The sequence below is a fragment of the Coturnix japonica genome, chromosome 3, assembly GCF_054131305.1.
Source record: "Coturnix japonica strain WE chromosome 3, WE-NBRP24, whole genome shotgun sequence".
NCBI lineage: Eukaryota > Metazoa > Chordata > Aves > Galliformes > Phasianidae > Coturnix > Coturnix japonica.
The window spans coordinates 31,238,303-31,265,452 of NC_140665.1; the positions used below are offsets into that span (position 1 = coordinate 31,238,303).

At 38.6% G+C, this 27,150-nt stretch overlaps 1 protein-coding gene and 1 long non-coding RNA gene across 15 annotated transcripts in view; one reads left to right on the plus strand and one right to left on the minus strand.

The window, feature by feature from the left end:
* BIRC6 (baculoviral IAP repeat containing 6) overlaps positions 1-27,150 on the minus strand; it is a 151,175-nt gene that overhangs the window by 23,265 nt on the left and 100,760 nt on the right. For 11 of the 12 annotated variants that reach the window (XR_014944694.1, XM_015857677.3, XM_015857679.3 and 8 more), the window contains one exon: positions 25,454-25,622. Coding sequence is in view for 11 of the 12 variants with exons in the window: in XM_015857677.3 (XP_015713163.1) it covers positions 25,454-25,622 (169 nt within the window). In the remaining variant the exon portion in view is untranslated. Of the gene's footprint in view, positions 1-21,163; positions 21,251-25,453; positions 25,623-27,150 lie in introns of those variants that run through there. The other variant, XM_085543243.1, reaches the window with a different exon arrangement.
* LOC107311279 (uncharacterized) lies at positions 15,117-19,534 on the plus strand. 3 transcript variants are annotated; one of them, XR_001553974.3, is made up of 3 exons: positions 15,117-15,476; positions 15,748-16,088; positions 17,221-19,534. It is a non-coding gene; the product is annotated as an uncharacterized LOC107311279 (long non-coding RNA). The 3 variants fall into 3 exon arrangements; XR_001553975.3 differs by having other exon boundaries at positions 15,200-15,601; XR_001553973.3 differs by having other exon boundaries at positions 15,205-15,635.

The window sequence follows — 27,150 nt, forward strand, 5'->3', positions numbered from 1 at the left end:
TTTTTCCAACACACACACACACAAATTAACTGACAACTTGCATTAGCACAGAATGAAGCACAGAATAACTCTTTAATGTTTCATTTAGCACATCTCACCCTCCAAGCTAAAGCATATCACAAACTTTCACGTCCCATTACCAATCCCTCAGCACTAAATGCAGCATGATGGGTCAGGATAAATAGCCAACTACAATTCAACCAGCGAGTTTATCCAAGTTTTCAGCTGGATTTCTTTCTTCTTTGATCAAGATTTTGCTATTTGTATTTTGAAACTACTGAAACACCCCAATCACCGGACTGGGCAAAGATTTTCTTGGATGAAAAGAAGGAAGATTTACTGAAACAAAGCATTGATCTGTCAGGTCTGGTATCACAGCCCCGAATCAAACTCCAATGAATCTAAACACTGGCATTAAAAAAAAACAGCTTCTTACTTGCCATAATAGGTATTAAAAAGCAACGAGAACAGGTTTGAGGCGAAGAAGCCTATGTGAAGGGCTGGTGCAGCTGGGCTCCTGGAGAGAAAGTGTGAGGGGAAAAGAAAGAGATGAAATAAAACACCCTGCTCTACTCTTCCCCCTCCAAGTCCACCTTCAGCCTGCAGTGCTGAAACCATATAAACAACTGCGGTCTACTATGAGACAGCTGGGGGAAGGATAAACCCCAACCCCTTGATAACCACAGCAGTTTACTCCAGGAAAGCTTTGCTCTTTCTTTAATTTAACCAACAAATTTTCACAAGGCCAGAAAACAGTTTCAAATCCTTCAGTGCCTGCTTGTCCTCTCCCCCTTGGCTGGATGGAGTTACATCCAAATTCACCGTTGTGTGAGAAACTGAACTGACATTAACACAGAAATCTCTTCCAGGAAGAGGGGATAGATTATATGTTTTTATCAGATTCAACCAACTTACACTGCTTTGCAATTGCTCCCCGGTGAAGCAAATGAAAAGCATTTGTTTGGTTTCAATTGGAACATTCTACTGCTACAGAACAACTACCATTTTTTATTTTCATTTTTTCCTTTAATGTTTATCATTGTTTTTAACATACTGCCGTCTAGACTCTCCTATCTCAATTCTTTGTCATCACTGCGTCTTACACTACTTTTCTTCATCATACTTAAAGATTATGATCTGTGCAAGTACATTTGTCCAGAATACCACAAAAGAATTCCCTCTAATCCCCACTGTAAAACCAAACAAGGGAAAATGTTCTCTCAAGACTGGATATCTGTGCAAGTATAAAACTTGCTGTAAAGAACTCAAAATTGGCAAATTCCTGTCTCTTATATTTACTGGGCAGTTCTTGTACCCCTTGTTGCCCCTTTACTTTCAATGGAAAGAGGATGCCAAAGAGACGGCAGCATCAGTTTTCTGAAATAAGAGGACTCAAGCATTTTAACAATCTTGACATTACCTTATAATTAAATGTCCCAAATTGGATTACACTCTGATTTTATGTCTCTGTTCTTAGTCCATCAGGAGTACACAATGCTTCTCTATATAAAGGATCCACCTGGCCCAGCCCTGCTGCTGTGTCCATCCTCTGCTGTGTGGGCCAGCAGCACACGCTCACGTGTCCATAGAATCTCCCAGGACCAATGCAGAGCACAGCAGAACCTCGACGGTCAGTAAATAAAAGCATCAATGAAGAACAAGTGTTACAGATAAGCCACTGTGCTGAAGCATGCTGCGCCTTGGGTACATGTGGAACTCTTTTTCTGTCTTTCCGAATTAAGCAATGCAAGCCTACAGTAACATTTTATTGACATTAAATACAGAGCCTTGTGCTGGATCCTCTTTTCTACACATCAGAAAATAAAAAATAAGTAGTTTTGCTTATAAAGACGCTATAATTTGAACAGTATTAGTACATCTTAAATATATCACAATTACTTTATATGGGTGCTTCAGTTGTACAAGGCGGCACAAACAGCATTTAAGTCACACGGGCAAATACATGAGCACACCAAACTGCAAATACACTGCATGCCTAAGAAAATGGAAACAGGAGATGGAAATTCTTGGCTTTATAATAAATGACAGATGGATACACTATACAGGATTCCCTGCTATTCCAGCCCCAATAATATTACTCAGTAATTACAAATACCTGTTAGCCTCCTGCTACAGCATTTGCAATTTTGAAAGGCAAAGAAGGCTAAAAATAGGTCAAAAATGTCAATTCATAAAACCAGGCTTCCCTCGTACCTCAACAGTGAGCAGTTCTGACCAGGGGCTGGTGGAGGGGAGAAGAAACTGAAGTCGTTTTATGAAGTCTCCACTGTCAGAAGACACTAAGCATCTGTCTTTGGAAAATGCCCATCTTTCCCAAATACCCAAAGGTCATGAGATAGGAAGGCACCTAATACATCACTGAAGAGTACGAAACACAATCCAGTTACTCCTGGAAAATAACTGATTTAAGTGCAAAAACTGTGTGTGATTTTAAGAGATTTGGATTGGTTTCCCCATATATTTATACATCACTGATACTTCTTAAGAGGACCTAAGTCTATCCATATGCAATTACAACCTCAATATATGAAAAAGCACATGAGGGCAAGAAGGGCAAGAACCTTCATAGGATAGAAGTATTGCCTTAAATTATGTAAGTATCTGTAACAAGATAATGCCCTGGTGAGTCTAATGCATTTGCTTTCTTTTAATATTATACAGCATTCAAACAAAGAATAGCCAGGCCTAATGGTCCATTAAATAGATAATACTGAGCAGCAATAAATTTTTCTGCAATTCATTTAACAACCTCAGTACAACTTAACTGGGTATGAGTAAGATTATAAAGCTTATTTCCATTGTAATGGACGTTTAAAACATAACACAAAGAATAAACATATTTATTTTACAGTAAAAGATATTATTAGTATTACTATGCACTACATTAAAAACGTTCACACTTTACAGTAGATTGAAGAAATAGAAAAGAATAATTTTTAAGAAAATGATGACAAGTTGTGCTTTATCAGGATGTAATGTGAAGGCATTCCCACTGCCATTCTTACTATGACTAAAACAGGAATTTCTACCCCAAAGCGCTTGTAAATGTAATGTAAAATGAGGCGAAACAGACACCTGAGGAACAACCGCCACCTAACAAAACCCACTCCAAACCAGCTTTAAGTGCATCCCATTGCCAGATGTATACACTCCGAGCTTCTATAGTACAAGGAAAGTATATCCTGTACATCATTTGACACTTACTACAATTGCATCATTTCAGGACCTTTTCTTGCATTTAAGCCATTTTAGAGGCCCACAAAAGCGTGACTTTCTCAGACTATTTTATTGTACGTGCAATTTCTTTACATCTTTAAGCCCCACACACAACCTTCTTGTTGCCCCTGCTGAAGGACACAAAGCTGTGCTGGCAGTGATAGCACCAGGCACTCTTTCCAAGTTATGGCCACTTCCCGTAGTTCCCACTGCAGCCACGAGATGTACAGCCACGTTTAGGAGGAAATAACAGAAAAGGGCATTCTGTACAGAAAGCACAGACTAGAAACAGGAAATAGGAAGGTAAACCTAAAATCCCTGCAAATAGTACAGGTTGCATTTTATAGACCAAGAGAGGGGAAAAAACAGATAAAACTTGATCAAAATGACTTTTATAATCCAAGATAAATAAATTTGAATTCTGATTTTACAGTAACATTCTCATCTCCCATGCCAAGAGCTTTGCTTCTTGCATGGGGCAGTTTCCAGACACCCATGAGCTTTCTCTGTGTCTCATCTCCTCATTTAATTTGGATCTACTTTTCTCCTATTGGACTTCACATCTTCCTAGAAAGACAGAAAGTACTTTTTTCTTTCCCTTTTTGTCCAGAAATACAAACTCTGCCTCTAATTCAAGTAATGTGAAAGAAAGGTACCAGTACAAAGAACAACTCAATGTTATAAGTCTTCTATTTACATCAGGCATAAAGGCTCAAGGTTTACTGTAATGCATCCAACAACCCCCAGAAAAAACAATCGTACAAAGCCCCCAGTAACCAACAGAGCCAAACAACCCAACCACAGGAGAACGATTTTGCACTCCACGGAACAGATTTTGTATAAAACAGCAACAAAGTTAAAAGAAATTGGTCTCCTCAATTTAAAAAGACAGAAGTAAACAAGGTTCTCATTGCCCTTTCTCTTATTAAAAACCTTAAAGCACAATGTGAAGATCATACCTGCAGTACAACACACATCTGCCACTGATTTATTTTTTTTAACCTTCACATCACTTAGAGGTTCTCTCAACTTCGTACCATTTCTAAAATAAGCCTCATAATTTCTGAGGGTGCTCTTAGTAGGTTACTCACAGACCTAAAACGCACGGCTGTGATTCAGTTCTTCAGGATCTTATTCTCCCATTAAAGATTTTCAGCAGGGAAAAAAAAAAAAAAAAAAAAAAGCCACTCCCCAAAAAAGCCACACAAAAAACCACTGATTTTGTATTTTCATTTCAAACCTTCTCACAGCCTTGCAGCCACAGACACTGCCAGACATCCATGTCAGACACGGTGCTTCTAGGAGGGCCCCGCTTCCTTTTCCTATACATTTTACGAGTGCAGGCCCTCCTCGGCCCCCTTTATTGCATCTTTTCAAACATACGATCTATGAATGCAGCCCACGCTGCAGGCGATAGTGTCAGTTCCAAATACGACATGCTCTGCTGCCTCTTGATTTTCTGTTTCACAATCAACCCAGGGCAAGCCTCTTTTATAATAGGCCTAATTAGCACCCTATGTTCTGTTACATTTTGACAGAAAAAAAAGATTGCCTACAGTGTATTTCAAAATCAGATATCTTAAAGAAAACATTAACCTTAGGGCAAAAATAAAAGCTTTCTAAACATCGTCATCTTGTAATCATCTACTCTGACTTTTTCTTTGCTTTTCCATATATAAGAATGGCACAAATATTTTCATGGCACCATTTTTGACCATTGGAAAAACTAAATAAAAAGGCATGAGAAGAGATGAGTCCCTTTGCAGCAGTAGGAGGGGGGGAAGCCTCATGCTGGCAGCCTGCTTCCAGTTCAGGAGGTACAAATCCTGTGCCAGAGCAGAGTGAAACAACACAGGAATGGTGGGTCTCCTAACATGTGCAGTGTCAGGCACCAAGTTCATTATGATGATGATGATTATTCAGATTCAGCTTTCTTCAAAGCACCTTGTTCCTGTGGTGTCAGCACTGAGCTCAGTAGCAATAAATAAATAAATAAGTACATAAATAAAATAGACCAAATATGAGCAAATTGAAAGAAATTAGAAATTACTTATTGCAATGGTGTTCTAACAGTAGTATGACTATCAGTGGTAAAGGAAACGTGAATAGGACTGATCTGTACATTAAAAGCACTTGGCATGCCATGAGAAGACTGCAAATTGGAAAAGAACATCAGGATGTGTTACATACACAACGCTTCACAGTTAGGCTTTGGAAGAGATTAGCAATAAACGCTGGGGCAAAAATATTATTATGGGTTCAGAAGGAATTGGGTAAATTCATGTAAGAATGGGGCACCAAGGACTCATAAATGGGGTGACACAAGCTCACACAACAGCATTAGCAGCACAGCAGTTACAGGTCAGCTCTACCGCTAAGCTTTCCCACAGGCAACAGTTACTGCCCACTACTGATGATAAAAATAAGGGGCTGACAAGTACGGTGTGTCCCAGTACTGCTGTGCTCACATGCCTGCTCTGGGAAATTGGGCAAAACCAGCAGGTTAACTGCTGCAGGAAAGGGAAATTGTGCATTTCAACTCCAAGAAGCAAGATGCATTGTTCAAGCTAGTTGGTAGGAATGCTGCTCAGAGGGCAGCCCACTGCTCTTAAGTAGCTCTGCTTCATTTATTTTTAAAGCATACTTGATTTTGGTGAAGATAGGTATTTTCAGCAAGGTTTTATTTACAAATGAAATTCAATAACATTACTCACTTAAAAAACTTGCTAAGAAAAAATTTTGCTATGAAAATCTCCCCTCCCAAAAGTCAATGCATTTCCCCCAGTATCAATTCTTTCAAACAATAAAATACGCAGAAAAGCATGTAAATGATGAAGCTGTAATCAAATGTTTGCATCCAAACCTTGAAAACAAGTGTATGGAAGCATCAGGGTAAAGTTACAGAATCAACATAAAATGATGCAAATCCAGATAAAGCAAGGAAATACAGGGAAGACAGAAGAAAAGTTTTATATAAAAGACATTCAGAGAACGCATGAGAATTAAGTTTTTATACCTGGATGAAAAAAGTTTCATTATTAACATGAAGACTGCTCCAAAAGTAATGCCTTCTATGTTACTACACTGGCCCATGACGTCAGAGGCTGCTGGTGGTGTGGCTGTAGAGGCTGAACCTTCCCACCAACGTTCAGTTTAATTCTGTTGCCATGTGGCAGATGGCAGCAGAGGGGCAGTCAGACAAAGAAGTGCGTATAAAGTACAGGTGTGTCACCGAACTTCTCCACGTGGAAAAAATGGTGCCTGCTGACATTCATCAACACTTGCTGAAAGTTTACGGAGACCAAACAGTGGATGTGAGTGCAGTGAGGTGGTGGGTCGTGTTTCAACAGTGACAGCGACATGAAAGACATGCTGTGTTCCGCCATGCACAGTTGTCACACTGTTAAATGAAGAGTGTCTCAGTCAGCTCAGCCACACAAACTGGTGTACTATGACCTGGGAACTGCACACAGAACTGAATATTGGCTTCAGTGCATTGGAAATGACAGTGTTGATGTTGGAATATGGTGAAGTTTGCATTAGGTGGGTCCCACAAATATTCAGATAGGAACAGAAAGCACATCATAACCAAGTCTGTCAAGACCTACTGATAATGCTGAACGTGACAAGGGTCTTGGATCCTATCATTTCATTACCAGTGATGAGACACGATGTCACCACAACAAACTGTAGTCAAAACAGCAGTCCATGGAGTGGCAACATGCAAACTCCCCATCAAGGAAGTTCAAGACACAGCCCTCAGCAGGTAAAGCGATGTGCATTTGATTCACGAAATCAATCTAATATAAGTTGTAAGCTAATTGTGTCAAATTAACCATCTTCTTAATTAAGAAAGTAAGAAAAATATTATCCTCAAGAGAAATTCCATGCCTTAAATGGCCTGTGGACAAAAATGCTGTTGAAAAATAAAATCAAATAAAACGAGGTGCAAGCTTGCCTTTTGCTCCATGTTAAGTGTGCGTACACCTGGATATGACCAAATTCATAGATTTACACAGCAACTCTATTTGTTGGCCCATTCATTTGTTGCACACTCACACTGGCATGCTCCAAGTCTATTATTAGAATACAAAATACATATTTACCCCTTTTGACTTCCTAAATCATAAAGTATAATTGAAGCTAATTCTCAAGCACAGGCACTCCACAGAGAGTAAAGGAAAGGTATCACTACTCTACGAACACAAAGCAGGATTTTAAAGGAAGTTAATCTGGCTTTCATCATCTCAGTACTAGGAGAGGGAACAATGATTTCACTATTTTTGGCAGGAGGAGTGGGCAAGCAGCCACCTTGAAATGGTCCTCGGCAAGTCATGTTACCCCTTCCAGCCCATAAAACAGTCACTAGTATTTTAAGGCAAGATGGGAATTGAAAATAAGATGGAAATCTGCCATTTCATAGCACATGCTGCAGAAATCAACGTGGAAATTCAAAATTAGATAATGAAGGATTACTTTTAAAAACAAAACAAAAAAAAACCACATTACTTCAGAAGATGGAAGAAGGCCAGGACTCAGGCCTTCACTTCTAACAACCACACTATCAGCAAAGGATACTCACGTAACTACTTGAGTGAATGGACATGCTTTCACTGTGCTTCAGAGCAAACTTTCCATTTATGAGCATACCTACAAGATCATGCCCTCAAGTGACAGAAAGAAGACTATTTTACAAATCTCATTCTGCATTAAATACCCAACTATTTTGCATGGTCAACAAGATGGAATCCTGGTACGTATACACGACAGAACATTTACCACTGGTATATTTTCTGTGGGATAGCTGATTAAACATCAACATGGGGTTTTGGTATAGAGGTGAAGTGTGGGCTGTGGAGAAATTGAAGCCTAGTAGCCCTCCTGAGTCTACGTTATATGAAAGGCAATCTCCTGCACTCAACACACACTGAGTGCCCTAGAATGCAAGCAGCTATGTGGTAAATTTACCAACCAACATGCCTGAGCATCACATATGATGGGAAGAATAATCTCCACACCAGAGACATGCAGAACAGGAGATTTTACAACATCCATGCGATGCCAAGCAAGTTCCTGTTCCACTTCTTAAAATCTGTGATCTGCATAAGTATACGGGAAATGCCAGATATAGCCTTTTATTTTCAAAAGAGGAGAGGAAACAAGAACACATGCACAGAATGACAGATGAGATAGTGAGACTGTTACTGCCCAGAATAATCAGGACCTATCACTCCATCTAACACATGAGAGCTCCAAGTGATGAAAATTAAAGGGAGTGCTCAATGTTCCACTAAGCCTCTCTTCAAATTCATTCTGCGCTTCACGACTCCTAACTGTTATAAAGTCTGCCCCAGAAGCACAGTGAGCTCCTCCTAAGGAAAGCTTAAGGAAATTATCTAAAACTGACCGTAGTAATCCGCTCTGTATGTGTTTCTTCTTTGCATGAGAAACTCTTAGCACCTTATTCAATTATGCTACATGCCTACGTCACTAACAGAGGAAAAAGAAAAAAGAAACACATTTAAAATGCAATATTTACTGTTCTAAATTTTTAGGAGTCTCTTTTGTGTATCAATAAAATGCTCATGCTTTGCAGTTACAGTATCACTGGCAATAAGGAGCAGAATGGAATAAGAACAAAACTGGAGGGAATCAACTTATCTACAGTGTAACAGAGAAGTACAGGACGTGCAGTGCAATGTCCTATTATCCTACAGTATCATATTCTCTTTTCAAAAAGCACTGATGCTGTTGGTGATTAATCTGTGAACGCGTTTGGAGCATGCGGTAGATCGCAGAGGAATCTATTTGAGATACCCACCAACTATCCAACTACATTTATTAAATCCACATGAAACCATTTGAGATGTACAATCTGACTAGAGGAAAATAAGAGAAAATGGGAGTTCTTATAATATTTACCATGGAAATTTTCAAAGATGCAATGTAGTACCTCAAATTTTAAAGGGCCCGTCCAGTGTCTTTACCAATTACACTGCGAGGGAAAGCTAACTTAGTAGTTAGAGGCTCCCAGTTTGATCCTGTTCACAGAGAAGTACGTACCAATTTTGGTTTCCTATTAATGAAAAGGGAAAAACAAACAAACAAAGAAACAAACTCCTGGATGAAATACTCCTGGATCTTAGCAGTGATGCAACACTGACCAGGAAAGCTTATGGTTTGGCTCCCTTTTCATTAAACAAGGCAGAAGCTTTTCCGCCATACCCCTTGAACACTTATGGCCAAAACCAAATCATACTGAAGACAACCGCCCTTCCTACCTTTTCTTCTGAAGTAAACAATTAGAATCAAAACCACAGAAACTAACTTCAGTAACAGAATGAATACCAGCTGCATCTCATATATGATGTTAGCTTCTAGAAATCCTTGTATATCATGGAAGCTTATTAAAAAAGATATCTCATCTTTGGAAGGCAAAAGGCAAACTCTGCAGTTTAGTTTCCTTTTACATAAAACATACTGCACAGCACAGAGCAAGGCATCAAAGTCTGCCAGAAAAACACATTTCATGTCAGTACTGCAAAACTGATGTTCAAGTAGATCCAAAGGTGTACCACAAAACTACAGGTTCTTGGCAGACTGATACAGATAGAAAAGCAGCCTATTGCTCCTGCTTCAAAACAATCAGACTATCCCATAACCACACAGGTCCAGAACTTCATATCGGTCTCCAGATAAGAAAACAACCCAGTTTCCTTATGCTTTCAAGACTGCCCTGTAAAGAACATTTGTGGGCGGCACAGTCATAATTTTGGAAAAATATCTGTAACTTAAATCTCATAAAAACAAATAGACAGAAAAATTCCACTCTTTATTCCAGAAATCTGCCTTTCTGAAAAGTACTCCACAGAAATTTAGCATCACACAGGTGAGCATAAGGCTTAAAGAAGAACGAAGTATGATGTAAGAAGCCTCACTTAAATCCAGCCCTAACCCTTCTATCTCTCACCTGATGCTTTTTCAGGTACTTTGCCTAAAAAAATTCTCTTCCTTATAGAAAATCTAACATGTGCTTCAATTTACTGCAATCAAGTCAGTGGATCTGGAGACTGCAAGTTAAAGCATGCTCTGTATATGCAACTGCAACAGTCATCACCAACTGTGTAAATTAGTGAAGAGCTCTCTAGTTAATGGTCTGATGCTCAAAAGCAATCTAAAACAACGCAGAGTACAGAAACAGATAAAGACTGAAGGAGAAGTTAAAATCTCTCAATGATTTTTACAAAATAATAATTTGTTGGAGAAAAACAATCCATTAGCATTTTGGAGATAGAAAGCTATAGTCTTCAAAGGCTGAAACGTCTTATCCAACAGGTAATCCAGTATCTAGTTACAAAAGAAAGGCAGGTTGCCTCGTCTTTAATTCTTAAATACCTCAGTAGGGTAATGTTTCAATGTGTAATTCATAACAACTCCCTGTAAATTAAAATAACATTCTGTAACAGAGTCAAGTTAGATGTACAAGTTTACAATTAGCTCTTTCATAAATCTTCATTACTATTAACCACACATGTGGATAATCAGTTTTAATATATTTTTTAAAAAATCTGTTAAGTTGTTATACTACAAAAACATCACTAGGAAATAATTCAATGCCTTAAGTGCTTTAGAAATATTATATTCTTTTTGCAATAGAAAATAAAAGACTTTACTAGGAGAATGTCATGGTCTTGCTCCAAAACCAATTCAAAGTAAAGATAAGAAATGAGAAGAAAGTCATAGCAAAAGGTAGTAGGATGACAGTGCCTTCCATATATTTAAATAAAAGCAGTCATCTGGACTCACTCACACGCACAGGATTTGTTCTTTCTCACCAGGGAAGATGCTTTAAAGTCTTTGAAGTAAAAGGGATTTGTTCCAGTTCTGATGTTCACTGGGAGCCACTTTCCCAGACTAGGATCAGTTCTCACTACTTTGCCTCTCCAGGCTTGCCCAGGAGAAGCATCCAAAATTCACTTAACAGATAACTCTATCATGATAAAACTTATGAACATGATAGCTCAGAAATTTGATTACTTGAAATCCTCCATCCTCCAGAAGTGTGTAGCCTACATTCAAACCAACTTGAAAGAATTAGTCCCAGATACCTTTGGAAGAAAACCTCTTGAGCTGTAAAGGATAGCAATGAATCATCGCTGAAGCATTTTAAAAAGTACCAATCACTTTTCAGAGGTACAACACTCACACAACAGATTCTCCTTGATAGCACAGCAAAGTAAAAATGAAGATGCCTGACGTCCTACGTGAGACTGAAGACTAAAACAATAGTCTTTTTTCCGTCATTCCATTCCACCACATCCAGTAAGTGACTACAGTTGGAGTCAGCGAGATTCAGTCACCAGCTCCTGAGTAACTTCCATTCATCAAGAGAGATTAAAATAGTTCCCTCCAAGTCACTATGGGACACATCACTCAACATCCTCCAAAGTCATGTTGAGCTCAGCTGTCAAGCTTGCCAGTTTTCTTGATAAAATACCAGTATGCATTCCAACCATATACACAGACAAAAAAGCAGTGGTTGATCCCGACTGGTGCTAATGGATCCTGGCAACAAAAAGAGTGTGGTAGAAGAACGGATGTTACTCTTTCTGCCAAACTACTTCGGGTGGCACTGATAAAGCTTAAGCTGCTTTCTTAATATAGAACTACTATAGAGCGCGAGAGACTGGAACAAGTAAATCTCTGGTGAGTGAAGACTGACAGATGGTAAAAGCCAGAACCTCTAGCTCTGAGAGAATTCTGTACGACTGAAGTTCCATAATCAGAAGGAAAATTCTTACAAGACACAGATACGTAGCTGAAGTGTCAACATCATCTGAACAAGGCTGAGGTGTTACACATCAAGAGCTATGAATGATAACAAATCTAAAAGTAACTTGAGCTTATTTTCCCCACAACAGACAGGAAAATAAAGACTTTGAAATCTGTTTTAAACTAACCAGTGTGGACTCAGAGGCATCACACGTCATCACAGACATCACCTATGTCAAAGAATAAGTAAGGAGCTCTCACCCAGCCACACGCAACCCACCAACCGAAAAACAGTAGCCGTGTTATTCTCTTATTCTCTCATGAGAATAAAACACCAAAAGCCTAAGCAAGGAGGAGGAAAGGGCATGGACATCTGCTTCTTGGTTACACTAAGCAAACTGGTTCATCTTTATTATCCCATCTCCCAGCAGACACAGTGTTTCTCTATTGTACTGCAATTCAAACTGAAACAGTGTCAGACCTCAAACAGATGTTTGTGGATGTTGTCACAGGAGAAAACTAGAATGTATAACCTACAGGATGCATTCTCCTGTGTTTTAGGGAAAATACGGAACAAATACAAGGTGAAATCATCTTCATAGATAAGTGAAGTTTGACTGATCCTCTGGACTACATTAGTGTCTTAAATAGATTTTTAAGTCTATACAAACCTTTTATGCTTTTCTTCTCATTTTCCCCTTCAAATCTTTACTTACATTCTACTTCAACATGACATCTTCTCCCGAGCACTCATTCTCTACAAGGCATTAATACCTCATTCAAAATATGCAGTTTTTAACGAAGATAAACACACACAATAATGTCAGATCACATTAAAATCAAAATTATATACATTCTTAAAAACACACGAGGAAAAAACCAAAACTTACACCTTGGCTAAGAGCACTTGTCTCTTTTGTAAGTGTGATGTTGTGGGTATAACACATTACTCACAGCTGTAGCATATAGCAGGATAATGATCATCAAAGGACTGAAACTGTATATCATTGTATTTATACCACTGAGTCTTTACAAGACAACTTGGCAACTTTCTCTTGAAATATGAATATCTGTAAAATATGACATATATTCCTATTGCCTCAGGACTACTTCCATGCAATACAAATGCTCAAACACCAGCAGTAATGAACAGAATGACCTCTAATCAACAGAAATCGCTGGCTCTGCTCTTGGGATGCTACATAAATGAGTTGCCAGTGACTTGCCAAAGTCTTACTAAGTGCTTGAAAGCTTGGCCTAAATGGAAGAAACAGAATTATATTTAGTACGCTTCTGCATACCAAAACCCAACAGCACATAACCTCTTCACATCCATAACAAAACAAGTGCTTTTATTACTGACTTGTGATGTGCCAGCTCCAAGACTATTTTAGGCAAAATATAAAACATCTCCTAAGTTTTTCAAACAAAATAAATCATTATGCACAAATCAAAGTCTTTTCAAACAGACCCCATATTACTCACTTGAGATGTATAAATGTGAAAAATCTCACATGGAATTGTAGTTATAAGGGAGTTTGGTATTTGTAGAATTTTCTTTTCTCCCCTACAGACAGGAACTCTTCTGTACCACTGCTGCCCCATCCCTTTGACTGTGCTGCGCTGGGTGTGTTCTCTAAACCTCAGCACGCCTGCCCAGACACACATACCAACGCAGAGAAGGATGGGTTATTAAACCAAGACCAAGGCAAAGGGTGGATCTGAATCATGGCATGCAAGAGCTGTTGCTTCCCCTCCACTGTGTGCAGAGGGAGCCTCCAGAGATTTGTCTCCCTGGGCTCATGTAGCTCCCGCAGCATCAGCTGCATCACATGGTTCATGACAGCAGGCTGATACAAGAGCTCAACCATGGCTATAACCAGGCCAATAAATACTTTGCAGGTCCTTCTGCTGCTCTCTGTGGATACATCTTAATTAGCTGTCCATTTGTAGTGCAGCTGCTAAATTTACTTTATTGTCACCATTTATACTTGACAACATTGCAAGAAATTCTTCTGCTGGCCTTGAATCCTTTAAATCAAGTTGCATTAAATTGACAAGGTGATGGATTCTTACCCCCCCGAGTACATCACTTATCGTTAAATAGAAGACACACATTGCACAATTTTTCTCCTTTCACAAAGAGTTGAGGTTCTAATATGTGAGGGTCAATACGGTACGATGGCTTGAATATTAGGTTACTGTTAAGTGGGAATGGTCAGAATACATGGGTGATGTTCTTCCCATCTTTGTACCCAAATGGTTCTAAACAAACAGAACTTTGTTTGAGATGCATCGAGAGGAAACAATTCCAAGGAGTGAAGTTGCAGCAGCCTGCTCAAAACACAGAAAGAGATTAAAGGGAAAGCCTGCACGTTCACGCTAGAATACATTTTAGGGAAGCTGGACAGATTTAAACTAATTCTTTACGCCATTCTTCTAGAGCCAAACAACTGCACTGAACTGCACAGGAATCTCAGCACAAGGGACAAATCAAGTACCAGCACCAAACACAGCACAGCGTATTTCAAACATGGCAGCTGCCATTAAATAATGCACGCTGAAAATATTGAGTGCTGCCAGTCATCTATGAAGTTAAAAAAAAAGCATGTACTTAAACACTTCAGGAACATGAGAAAAAATACTTAGTGTGTAAATAAAACACATTTGAATTTGAAGCATTTAAAGTGATGATTTTACCCTCTTGTTTTCTTTAAACACTTCACCAAAAGATTACTGAAAAATGAATTCCAAGCAATGCGTTGTGATTTCTGAACTACGCTGTTCTGGAAAGTGATGGAGGTTTCCAGGTACCATCAGTTTTCCCCTGAAGAGGCTGGGAAGAAGCGAGCTGCCCCCTCTCCTGCACTGGCACAGGCAGAAAACACCTCTGTCATGCACCAAGGAAGAATGTGGGGTACTGCTTCCTCTGAAAAGGAAACAGGAATATATTTCTCTAAGTCTGTGCTTTCACTAATTACACCCTAACCTGCATTCCTCGGGTGGAGAATACAAAAAGCGAAAGCATTAGGAGCATCAATATTTCCTATAGAAACAATTGCCTGTCAAACAAAGCATCAAAAGACAAAAGGCAAAAACACAGTTTCAGCTCGAATGCCTTAATGTCACTCCTTGTCACGCAGCACTCCATGGCACCCCCTGAAGTACAGTTAGCCGCACTCCTCCCCATGCCGCACACTTTCTCTGCTGTTGCAGGATGAAAATGTGCCCGGCCTGACAATGAAGCGGCGGAGCCATCGCACATTGTTATGCAACTCGATGTCTGCAAGGGTGGCTCGTAGCTCCTTCTTTATTCAGCAAGTGCCAAGTGCATGTTTAATCAATGTCACAGCTCGCCACAGTGTGCGACTGGAGCCGCCGTCATTCCTCTCCTCAGATCCGTCTGCCTAAGTCCTGCAGTGCTCCGACGAATACCTTGGAATTATTTCCAGAGCCTCTGAGCGCAGGTGTGTGGCAGCGCTGACACGGCCGCAAGCAGCACAGACTTCCCTGCATCCCTCCTCAGTCTGGACTAAAATTACGGAGCGAGGCTGCATGTAGTTCGCTGCATTCGGAATTACAGCACGTCAACGTGAGAAAGCCTCTTCAGGCGGCTGCCACAGAGCGTAAATCACAGGCTGGTGGCTGGGGGGGGCGGAGGGGGGTTTGGAAATCTTAATAAATAACTAAAAATAATGGAATAAAACAGGAGCTGCTCATTTTTTTTTTTTTTCCAAGGCATAACCAGACGGCATGCGTTCTGTTGCTCTACATCATCCAAGGAAAAAAAAATCTTCGTTTTAATGAGAATTAGTCAACAGCAAGGATCATTACCAGAAGGATTTTTCGACTACCCTCAGTGCTGGTGGATTACCGAGGGAGAAGGCCAGTCACTGGGAAGCTTCTGTGATGTTATTCCCTTCACTGTTAAACTTCTTCATCAAGGAACAGTCCGTGCTCATGCTGGGTCTGTCTGAGAGAGGAGAGCAGCTCCTTCATGAAGATAAAAGCCCGGCTTGCCACAGAATCGACGAGTAAGAAGCATGTCTGATGACATTTTATTCCTGATGCAATGTAGGGTAAGAAACATCATCTTATTTTACCTTTCTGGGAGATGTGTTCTGAGCTGGTGGCTTTAATTAGACTCAGCAAAATACATTTGTCATCAATGATTAAAGATGTTTGCCAAGGGAGAAAAATGTTGTAGCCCTATAAAACGTGACTGCAAATCCTCAATAAATGTGGGTTATCTGAACTAGTAAAAAACCCAATCGAATCTCAGTTTAAGATCTGAAATTTCTGATCGATAAGGCTAAAACAGCAGAGCAGATGACACACAGTATCAGCATCCCAGCCACCAAAGAACATAATGTTACAGAGAATATGTTTCCAGAAGCTATCAGACTGTAAATTAAGAGTGCAAGAACAGCTAAGTGATAGAGGCAGGCTGTCAGCCTCACTTTTGCCACAAAAATAGGTAATAAATCATAAATTTGTCTGTAAATCTCTATCTCAAGTCCTTAAACTGCACAGAATTTTGTTGCTATGAAAGCACTGCTGTCCTTTGGCATACTGCAGCAATAAGCATCCAGAATAGTAATAACCTTTATATTTTGAGACACAGACATTTTCTGTTCAATGTTTACTGTTGCACGGATGTCCAAAAGCCGATGTATTAAACCAATAAAAGGATGAGATCTCACCTGCAATCACCTACTTATGGCTCGCTGTTTAAAGAAAAAGAGACTGCGATACTGTGTTAAGGAGGCACATTATCCATGTTGGGCAGCAGCAGACATGAACATTTGCAACTGTTCCTGTACTGTGACAGTTAAATTATTTAACAGCCGCTGAAAATTCACAGAATCTCTCCGGGCATTTCAGAGCATTTGATGATGCTTCCATACCCGCGTTCACCAATTTGATGATACACGAGGAAACAAATCAGCTGGATAAAGACATGTTTTATATTTTTTTTATTATAAGGCACATTAATTAAGTTTGAGACATCAAGCTATTTTTCACTCCTATCCAATCTGCATCTATTTCTACCATCTATGTGTTCATACTAAAAGAAAACAAAAGATGAATACGACTCAATAAACGTAGAAATGAGGGAAAAAAATATTGCAAAGCACAGAGCAGCATTTAAAAAGATGAAAGCTTGCACATTTGTCAGAGCAGATTTACCATTTGCTTTCTTTCCTCTAGCTAGCTGCCAGAATACTGGTGAAGAGATTTGCAGGAAAAATGGGGACCTCTGCCATCACAACACTGGAGGATGTAAAAAGGAGAGAGGAGAAGGAGGAGAAAGAAGAATCTATTCTAGCACTGCTTGGAATTATTGGAACTGTGCTCAATTTATTTGTTATTGTTTTTGTGTACATCTACACTACACTTTGATGGCATTTTTGAACATCAATTGCATAGCACATGGTGCAAAGACCAGCGATGGTAAGGATGATTTCTAAATCTAAAGCAAGAAAACCCACAGTCTGAAAAGATTATCAGAAACATTCCAGAGCAAAGTGTCTGGCTAAGGGCACTGCAACAACTGCTAAATGCATCTGTGAGCCCAGGTAGGGTGCTACGTTATGTAAATCAAGACAGACAATATTCAGTTTCTCATGGATAAGAGATGAAACCCAAATAATGGAAGCTGAGATGGCACTGTTTCATTGACAACAACCGTGCAAGGCACAAAAAAATATATATATATATAAGCAAAAAAACAGTGAAAAGAACCAGAACACAGAAAGAGATAAATTAAATACATGAAGATATATATAAGCAAGTCCCATGATGCTTACTGTAGTTTTGTGCAGTCTGTCTCTTCATAGCTGAGACCAGAAAACAGACAAAAGGGTTTTATTTCTAGATCACCATAATTTAGGCTTGAAATCTAAACGGATGTGCAATAAGTGTGGGAAGAGGAACAATGTTATACCAAAAATTGTAATATTATAAGTAAAATTTTAACTATCAACTATATTCTGCAGCTTTTTTGTTAGTCTTGTGGAAAGCTGAAAAAAAACTTAGATTCTATTGCCTTTACTGAATCTGTATTTGAAATCATGCTATACTGACAATGTGCTTTTCTAATTAAAACTCCTTTTAAGTGGTGTGAAAAATTAAGTAAGAGTTTTAGTACTTCTTGTAAGAAATATTAAAAATTATAATACTTTAACACATGTTCTCCAAAGAAAAGAAAATAAATACCATAAATGACATTTTCCATATCACCATTTTCAGAATGTTTTTAATGCAAGTAAAATACAACTTCATAGTTTTACCTCATGCTTATTTTCAGGTAAAATAAAAAGGATTCGTGGTGTTGTATGGAAAATACCTTTAATATTTCCCAGAAAAATATATTCTCTCTGGACCAAGTCGTTCCCTGTCTGAACTGTTAATGGCTTAGGCCCAGAGCCGCAACTCCCATGAGTACTTCATGGAACATACCATTAGTTTACTGAAATCCATTAAACTATCTTCATGTATGGCATTTTATTTTATTTTATTTTATTTTATTTTATTTTTATGTATGCTTTTGAATTTAATCCAAATCTGCAGACAATCTGAGGTTATCAAAGCTTTTTTTTTTTTTTTAATACATGGACATAATCCACGTATTTCTTCTAAAAGAAAAAGCTACTATTGACAGTTCAGGATTAAAAACATAATAGAGAAAATTCACATCCAGATAAACAAAGGGGCGGGGAGCTGATTTTACTACCATTCATAGCATTACATGTGGCAAATGAAGAACAAGACAGCTGCATTTCTGAAAATCAGCACTGCAAAACTACACGCAGTCTTTCCATAAAATGACAGCAAATAAACAGAACCTCATCTAAGAGAAGAGCTTATTACCATAGTGAACCCCCTAACTGCTTAACCAAGTGAGCCTTCAAAAGTTATTTCTTAACAAATATGTACATAAAACAAGGTCAGGGATCTGCAATAGTATTTGGCAATGGTATTTCAACCAGTTACAGAAACGACACCATAACTCAGTGATTTGCAGAAGGAAGAGGTGGAAGATGGCATATTCTGATTTTGCTACTCTGAGTCAGTACTGGCTCATCTAGAAGAAGTGATAAGTAGAGGTGAGGCTGCACTGGAAGAAAGCATGCAGACAAGAGAACTTAATCTGTACTCTATAGCAATTCTCTGGTACTGTATACTAATTTTCAGGCTATGAAGCACCAGAGCATTCTGTGAGCCTCAGCTGTATTGAAAAGAAATCATGAAGCTTATTCATTTTTCACTTAGGACTATATAATATAGTCAGTATTTTCTTTTTTTCTTTCAATGTACTATTTATATTCGTATACGCATGGGCATCATCACATCAATCTCATAATACAATGTTATATGAGATGGGACTTAAAATAAGAAGTTACAAGAACATGGAAACTAACAGAAAGGAAAATTCAGACAGAAACTACTGTTTATTTTGATCCTGAAGTTATTTTAAGCTTGTCAATTCTGCGAAATCAATAAACACTTTCATTTCATGTCATTTCAGTGCATAACTGTCTTCTCCAAATTGTGACTTGCCCAGTACACCAATACTGGGCTGTGACACCGCACTTATCACTTTGTAAGCACTTCAACAGCACGTTAGGTAAAGAGTGCGTCCAAAGTTAGAACCATCCAAGGAGGAGGTCCAGCATTGTTCCCTTACCACTGAACGAGTTCATTGACATTAATGAAAACTAGTTTGGATAATTATACACTGTCTACCTAAACTGCCATTGCACTTCTGGTTTTTCATACTATACAGGCACTGACTTTTTGAAAGAAGTTACTGGGCGATATTATCACAAAAACTGCCCTAGGCACACGAGTTGTATTTTGTACCAAAAAAGAAGTCCGATATCCTCTCTTAAATGATAATATTTACACCTCTGTGCTCATGCAGACTTAGATCTAATTTTACTTCAGCAAGCCCTGTTCCAATTGATCCAGGGTTTACACCTTTAATCAAATATGTGCATAAGAATTTCAAACTACCAAGGAATTTAACAGCAATACCTCTTATTATTTATAGTAAAACTATATATCTATGTAAAAGCAGAGTTTCATGACGATTCAGTGTTTACACTACAGTAGTACCTTCAGCAGTGGATGAATAAAGTTGTTAGCACACATCTTAAGGAACTCAATGTACCAACTTCAGAGACCCAAAAGGGGAAAACAAGATTCCAGAAGTACTCAGCCGTCTCAGTTCAGTAGAAATGGACTGCTCTTAAAACAGCAAAGCAACACCACAGAGCGCCTAGAGGAGATGTATGATCAATGGAAAACAAATGCTTCAGCAAAAAGCTGATGTAGTTCCAGCTCTGAGATGAGGAAGGCAGGCCTGAAGAGAACGACTGTAATAGATAAAGCCTCAAAGATCTATCAAGAGGCTGAAAAACAAACTCAGTATGTTCACCTTAGGCAGATTTGTCCACAGCATGTACTGCATATAAACATTTCACAATGAGGTATTTGGCAGCAGGCTGGAGGAATCCAACTGCTAATGAATCCACATATCCAGGATGCCCCAGTACTTGATAAACATCAAAATATGTATTAAAAGCAAAAACTGGATTGTTACAACGTGGGACATCCTGCCTATACAATCCCTCGAGTAAAGCCCTCCCACAGAAATACATCATTTGTTCTCTGTAGTCACATCCAAGGAAGACTGAGCTGGATCTAACACCACAATCTATGCTGACCACATAACATGGATTGTTCATCCACTGAAGAAAGGAGGGCGACTAAAAGAGCCAAGAGTTAAGCATGCAAAGCAGTAGCTGCAAGAAGATGTCAGCACAAATCATATCACCATCTGCTTTCTGTGTACCTGGGAATTCAAGCAAAGAATTCAGGTACAATTCTGTTACTTGTCATGAAGTTTGTCTTCCAGGAAACAGGTGGTAAAAACCTCTCCTGGGTTTAAACAAGGTTAAGTCATCTCAGGACTTCTGAGGTATTAGTTTCACATCCAACTAGTACAGCTACACTTTTAAGGAAGAACCACCTACCTACTACTGTGGAGCTTTCTTCTCTCCCTATTAAATGCTGGCTTTTATCAGTTTTCATGAGCCTACATCTCCCAATCAAATAACTTATTTTATCAGCAAAATCTGTACCTCCAAGATAGCCATGTACTCCTCTTAGTACCTGATGGTTGTGTTTGTTGGGAACTTCTTGTTGGAAGCAAATTTCATTGTGGTACACTGTGCTAAGGAGAAAAATTTTCATGTATTTGAGGTAGTTTAAATATATATATATATATATATATATATGCTTTCAAATTAAAAATGCTGTATGAAAGTCAGAGGTTTTCCATGGCAGCTTTTGGCACAAAATACACTTAAGTGCCCAGTAATGAATACACGTTAGACGTTCCATGGCACAGAAGTTAAGAATGGTTTTGGTTTTACAAATGTAAACATGTATTCTCTAGAAATAAACATAAATGTAGTAGGAAAATCTCAGCGTACTACAAATCTATTTTTGTTTATAAAATGGAATATAACAAAAGTCATAGTAATGCCATAACAACTTATGATACAAAGATGTGAAAAAACATTCAAGAAACAGCAGATATCATTCCTTTTGACTTGTGCTGAGATCTCTTGTATAACATGCAGAAGTCCCTCATAGTCAGATAAACCTTCCTTCTTGACATGAAAAAAAGCAATTCTGGAAATTAATAGAAGTGGTCAACCTGAAGTTGTCAAGGGCTTTACAGTCACCTCACTCTGAAGCAGATGAAGCTGCAGAATGTGACGAAGCGGTCTGGTTTGTTAAGATCTACTTCAAGGTGAGGATCTTAAAGCATGTGAGTTCTATTTTGCAGATTAATATTACTTTAATCTTAAACAATCTAGATAACAATCCAGTCTGCATATATTTCAGAGAAATTGAGTGGTAATGGTAAGTATAACGAAGGTAAATTTTATATTCTGGTACCGAGCCTGTTCAAGAATTTACACAGAATCACCAAGGTTGGAAAAGATCATCCAGTCCAACCATTCACCTATTACCAATAGCTCCCACTAAACTACATCCATCAACACAACATCCATTTGTAAGATGTTGCACACCCGCACCTACATGTGTAAATAATACACAAAATTCTCACCGACACCAATACACCACTCATTTTGTTTGACCATGGTGGCATCAGCCTACTGTGCAACAGCGGGACACAGCAAAGCCAGCATTTCACTCACATGTATTTCTTTATAGAAAATGTTTACCACATAATTTTATACATATGGCAGAAATAATAAGTGAAGATCACTTATTTCCATGATTTACAGTGAAACCTATAATCTGGCAAGAGAATAAAGGTTACTCGTGCTGAAAGTACTCACTAGTTCCAATATTACCCATTCAGGTTTGAGAAAGTTACAGAGATACTGAAATTTGCTATTTTCTGGCAGCATTTTGCTCGGCACATCTTGTTACTGATGGAGTGCCAGAACCTGGGAACACTCTATTAGCGTTCTGAATGCAGCGTTCTAATTTCTCAGTCTAGCATGTTACAGGAGAAATACAATTAGTTGCTTCTTCTACATGAAAGTACATTTGATAGCAGAAAATACACATCTTTGTGAACTGGAAGACTGTGCTCATGAGCTTCACCAATAATACCACTTCCTTTCCTACTTATACTGGGTAAGCACTCAGCCCTACTGGAGTACAGATAAGAATTTAAGCTAGAGAACCTTGGAATAAAATTAGAAGATCTAATGTGAAAGACTCAAGTTGGTTCTACTACACAGCACTAGTCTTCAAGGTTCAATTACAGAAAATAAGCCATCAAAGTTACCAACCATAAATACATTGCTTAAGGGAATTTTTCCATCTTATGACCATTGTATCAAAACTCTGCTGCAAAGCATCTTGACTTCCATCTCTTTTGTAGCAGCCAGGCTCTGCCGTCAGTTGTGTCTCCTGACACTCTGCTGGTGATACCAAGAACCCCAGCACCACCTGAAACTCATATTCATTGATGTGAGAATTGTCTTCTTTTTCACTAAACAGTAATTACATCACTGGAGATATGCCTGGCTAACACACAGACAAACTGTTTTCAGGGACTCCTTTTAAATAAATGCATCCTACTCAAATATTCATGATGCAGAGACATTCTTCCCAGAATTCATGCCTACTCACACATCTTCCTCTCATAGTGGCATCCTAGTATGTTTCCAAAGACAAGCTTGACTGATACGAACCTGCACAGCTTTTTTTCTTTTTACATAAAACCACTGTTAATTACAGCTTTAGGTATAAAATTCTGGAAACACTTAAGATTGTCTTGCTCAGATGAATGCATTCAGCATAGCAAAATCATTGAGTTCTAAATTCCCATGAAAATAATAGTCTTTGTGAATTTGGAATTAGAAGAGTAGGTAGCAGCTTCTCCCTGAAAAGAAAGGTTTTGCTGTGCTTTAGCATATTTAACCGTCTCTTTAAGAGCTACAAACGCATTTATGAAAATATAGGAAGTATCTGTTTTGTTCCTGCACAACTAATTGTTAATTCAGACCTGTAGTATCTGAGTATCCTCTGACAATCACGATAGCAGCAGTCCAGCAAAGGGAAAGATACCAAAAATTAACATTTTCCACTGAGGCTGTTCCTTTTCTCTGTACTTCAGGAAAACAAATCGTCCCTGAAAGTCAAACTTGTCTAAACTCCTCTCTTCCAGCCACATATCTCATCTCTTCTATCAGTATCTGACTGTTCTTCCCCAGTTAAAGGTGACTTACACAGACAGATACATTTTCCAATAGAAAACAGCAAAAAGCAATTTCAACAGCTGCGAATCATTTATAACTCTGAATCAACAGCTTCATCCTCTAGATAAAAGGGCATTTTTGCCAGGTTTCTTATTGACTTTTCCCTTCTACCTCAGCAACAGAAGAATTTACAAATGTCTGTTAGAGAGATTACTTTTCTTCATTGTTTTACTTCATCTTTTAAAAAATTCTTCTACATTAGATTTTCATTTGCAGCAATGAGCCTGGTATATAAGCTACATAGTTCATCTTCCTGAGTGTAATACGTGCAGAACAGAACCAACAAATTCATTACAAAACTGAGAGAGGTGTCAAACTATGGCCTGGCAAATGACATCTCTGTATTTTTGTTTTTTATTGAAAGGCCCCAGTAGACTGGTTGAACTACTTTTCCTCCATCATATGGGATTATGTAATGCCTAGTTACCACAGAACAAAAGAGCCATGCTCTTGTTTTAGTTCTGGGTAGTTTTGCAGACACTTAAGACACAGATGATTTCTCTTTAAACTCTGGAGACAAAATATATCATGCAGTTCACCAATCAGTTATAACACTGTTTGAAGAAATTCACATTACTACATAACACAACTGGCATCCAAAAAACTACGGTAATGTGTTAACATATTTATCAGTTACTTCAACAAGGGAGGTAAAATCAGGTCCCAAATCAAATCATTAAGATTTGGAACAATATATTCTGCTATTTACAGATTAAATCCACCTTTCCTTTACAAAGCACCTTGAACAAAAATCCAGCCTAAGGCAAAGTCTATGTTCCAAAGCTTAAGGGTAAAATTTATCTGAAAAAATCCACATCTACTGATAACTTTATACTAACACCCGTCATCTAGTGAGACCGAACACTGATCACAAACCCAACCTGATGGCTTCACCATTATTTCTACACAGGCATTTTGCTTAGTTTACCGCTTGAAACCTTCTTGGATAACAGAAGTGTCTTCTGTAGCAAGGTTTAACACACTGAATGAAAACCATCAAAACGTCTTTGAGTATAATCACAACTCCATACAACTCATTTGCTTTTTCTTTAAAAAAGAAACCGAACAACTCTGATGACTTCATTGTTCCCCATTGCAGCTTACTTAGGAGGCTAACTTCTGCATTTCCTAAATGCATGAGTAAAAGTTCTGCTCATGGTAAACCCAGTATGGCTCTAGAACTTAGTGGTTGCAACATACACATACTTCAGGCATATACTTGTTCTATTTTCTTAAAAAATTAACCATTTCCTTCACAGAAATATTCCTGGTCTTCTATAAAGTAACCTCTGTCCGCGGATCTTTTATATAATAAGTAGAATAAGAATTTTTCAGATGCAAATACGACATTCATGTCAATTTCAACAGTTATAGAATCGAATTTCAAACTTACAGACTCTAAACCAATGAAGTTTAAGCACCAAGAACAAGTGAGTATTTCAGTGAACACTGTCATTTACTTTTCTAAGGCTGAAGTGAATAAACATTCATTAGTACTGTTCTAAAACAGCAAACTTACTGAAACTTTCCAGAACAATCCGTTGTTGATAGATACAGCACTGTTTTCTTATTATACTTATTTGACAGACATAAGTACCTTGGATCTAGAAGAAAGAGTGGCACATTACCTGAATCATTGCGGAGGTATGATGACATTGCTGGAATGAGGCAAGACTGACTGAGTAGCTCCAGGAGAACGGATGGCAAAGCGCTGCTGTTCTGTCCTCTACTCTCATGGCTAGTCTGGGTCTCTCCATTCGATGTACTCCCTGCAGGATTTATGTAACTGGCAAGAACCTGAAATGCAGAAAAGTATTTAACCAGAACTGATTTATTTTAGTCAAAAGAACTTTGGTTTTCCTCCTTAAGGTATACACCATAATACTTTACAAGGTACTTTTAAAATTCATTAATTGTGTTTATTTCAGCAGTCCCAAAGACACCTCAGAAGGAACTTTATTCATTTCCTAGATTCTGATCACAATTTTGGCAAATGATAGAATTAAATATTTAAATTCTGAATGACTTCAAGAGATCAACTAACATAAGTGTTGATAAAACTGCAGGAGTTATTCAAAACAGGAGATTGCAAGCACAGCGCTGAGATGTGCTGCTGGCCAATCCCATTCCCTTTAGAACAGCCAATACCTAAAAAAAAAATGTATTTTTTAATGCAAATGTTTTAAAAGCTATTTGTAATTTCGTTTTGGATGGAACTTCCAGTTGCAGATAACTTGCAATGAGCATGTCAGTAATCCTGAATCACAGAATTGTAGGGGTTGGAAGGAACCTCCAGAGATCATCGAGTCCAAAGCAGGCTCCCTACACCACGTCACACAGGAAGGCGTCCAGGCGGGTCTTGAATATCTCCAGAGAAGGAGACTCCACCACCTCCCTGGGCAGCCTGTTCCAGTGCTCAGTCACCCTCACTGTAAAGAAGTTCTTGCGCACATTCGTGTGGAACTTCCTATGCTGTAGTTGGGAAGTAGGTGGGAAGCTGCCCTGGGACATGCCAGCTACAGCCCTTTCTGAGTTCACAGGACTTTAATGGATGCTGAAGACTTTTCTTCATTCTCCTTCTTCGCTCTAACCCCACAACCCACTATATTTTGCTGCAGTGTCTTACTTTACCAGCACTCCATACAACAGAATTTTCCTAAACAATCATTCTGGAGAACTGATCGTAAAACTGACAGACATCTTTAGCAAAACGCTGAAGGGTTTTTTTACTTCTTCCTCCAATTGCTGACTGCTCAAAGCAAATGTCTCCCTTCCTCATGACTTCTGACAGTTATAGTTAAACCTCTGCATGGCATAACACAGAATACAGCCTGCAAGCCTCGCCAAGAGTCATTCAGGTGCTTTGAACTCTTCTGCACTTAGTAGAATTGTTTCAGATTTGTTTTGCTTCTGTAAGAGGATGTGATACTTGTGCCTTATAATCTACAGTGACAGAAATAACTGATTACATCAAATTGATATCTTCATCAGCGAGGGCATGGGCATTTTCAGAAATTGACCTTGTTTGAGCTCTCACCCAGCTGTAATGTTAGTTAACACACTTGAGTTGACAGTTGTGTGAATGAAATTCTTGATCGCTGGAATGTTTCTCATTTTACACTGCTCTAAAATAACAGAGCTTGGCTGCATTTCACAATTGGACTTAAAAGGTCTAACTGAATGGGACTATCTTGTCTTTACTATAAGGTATTTGAAAGCTATTGGTATTATTGGTATCTAAATGCTCAGTGTTAGATTTAATATTGCTATTTAAGACATAATCAAGATGTCATAATCAGTATGTCTGAGTGAGATTTTGTCTTGC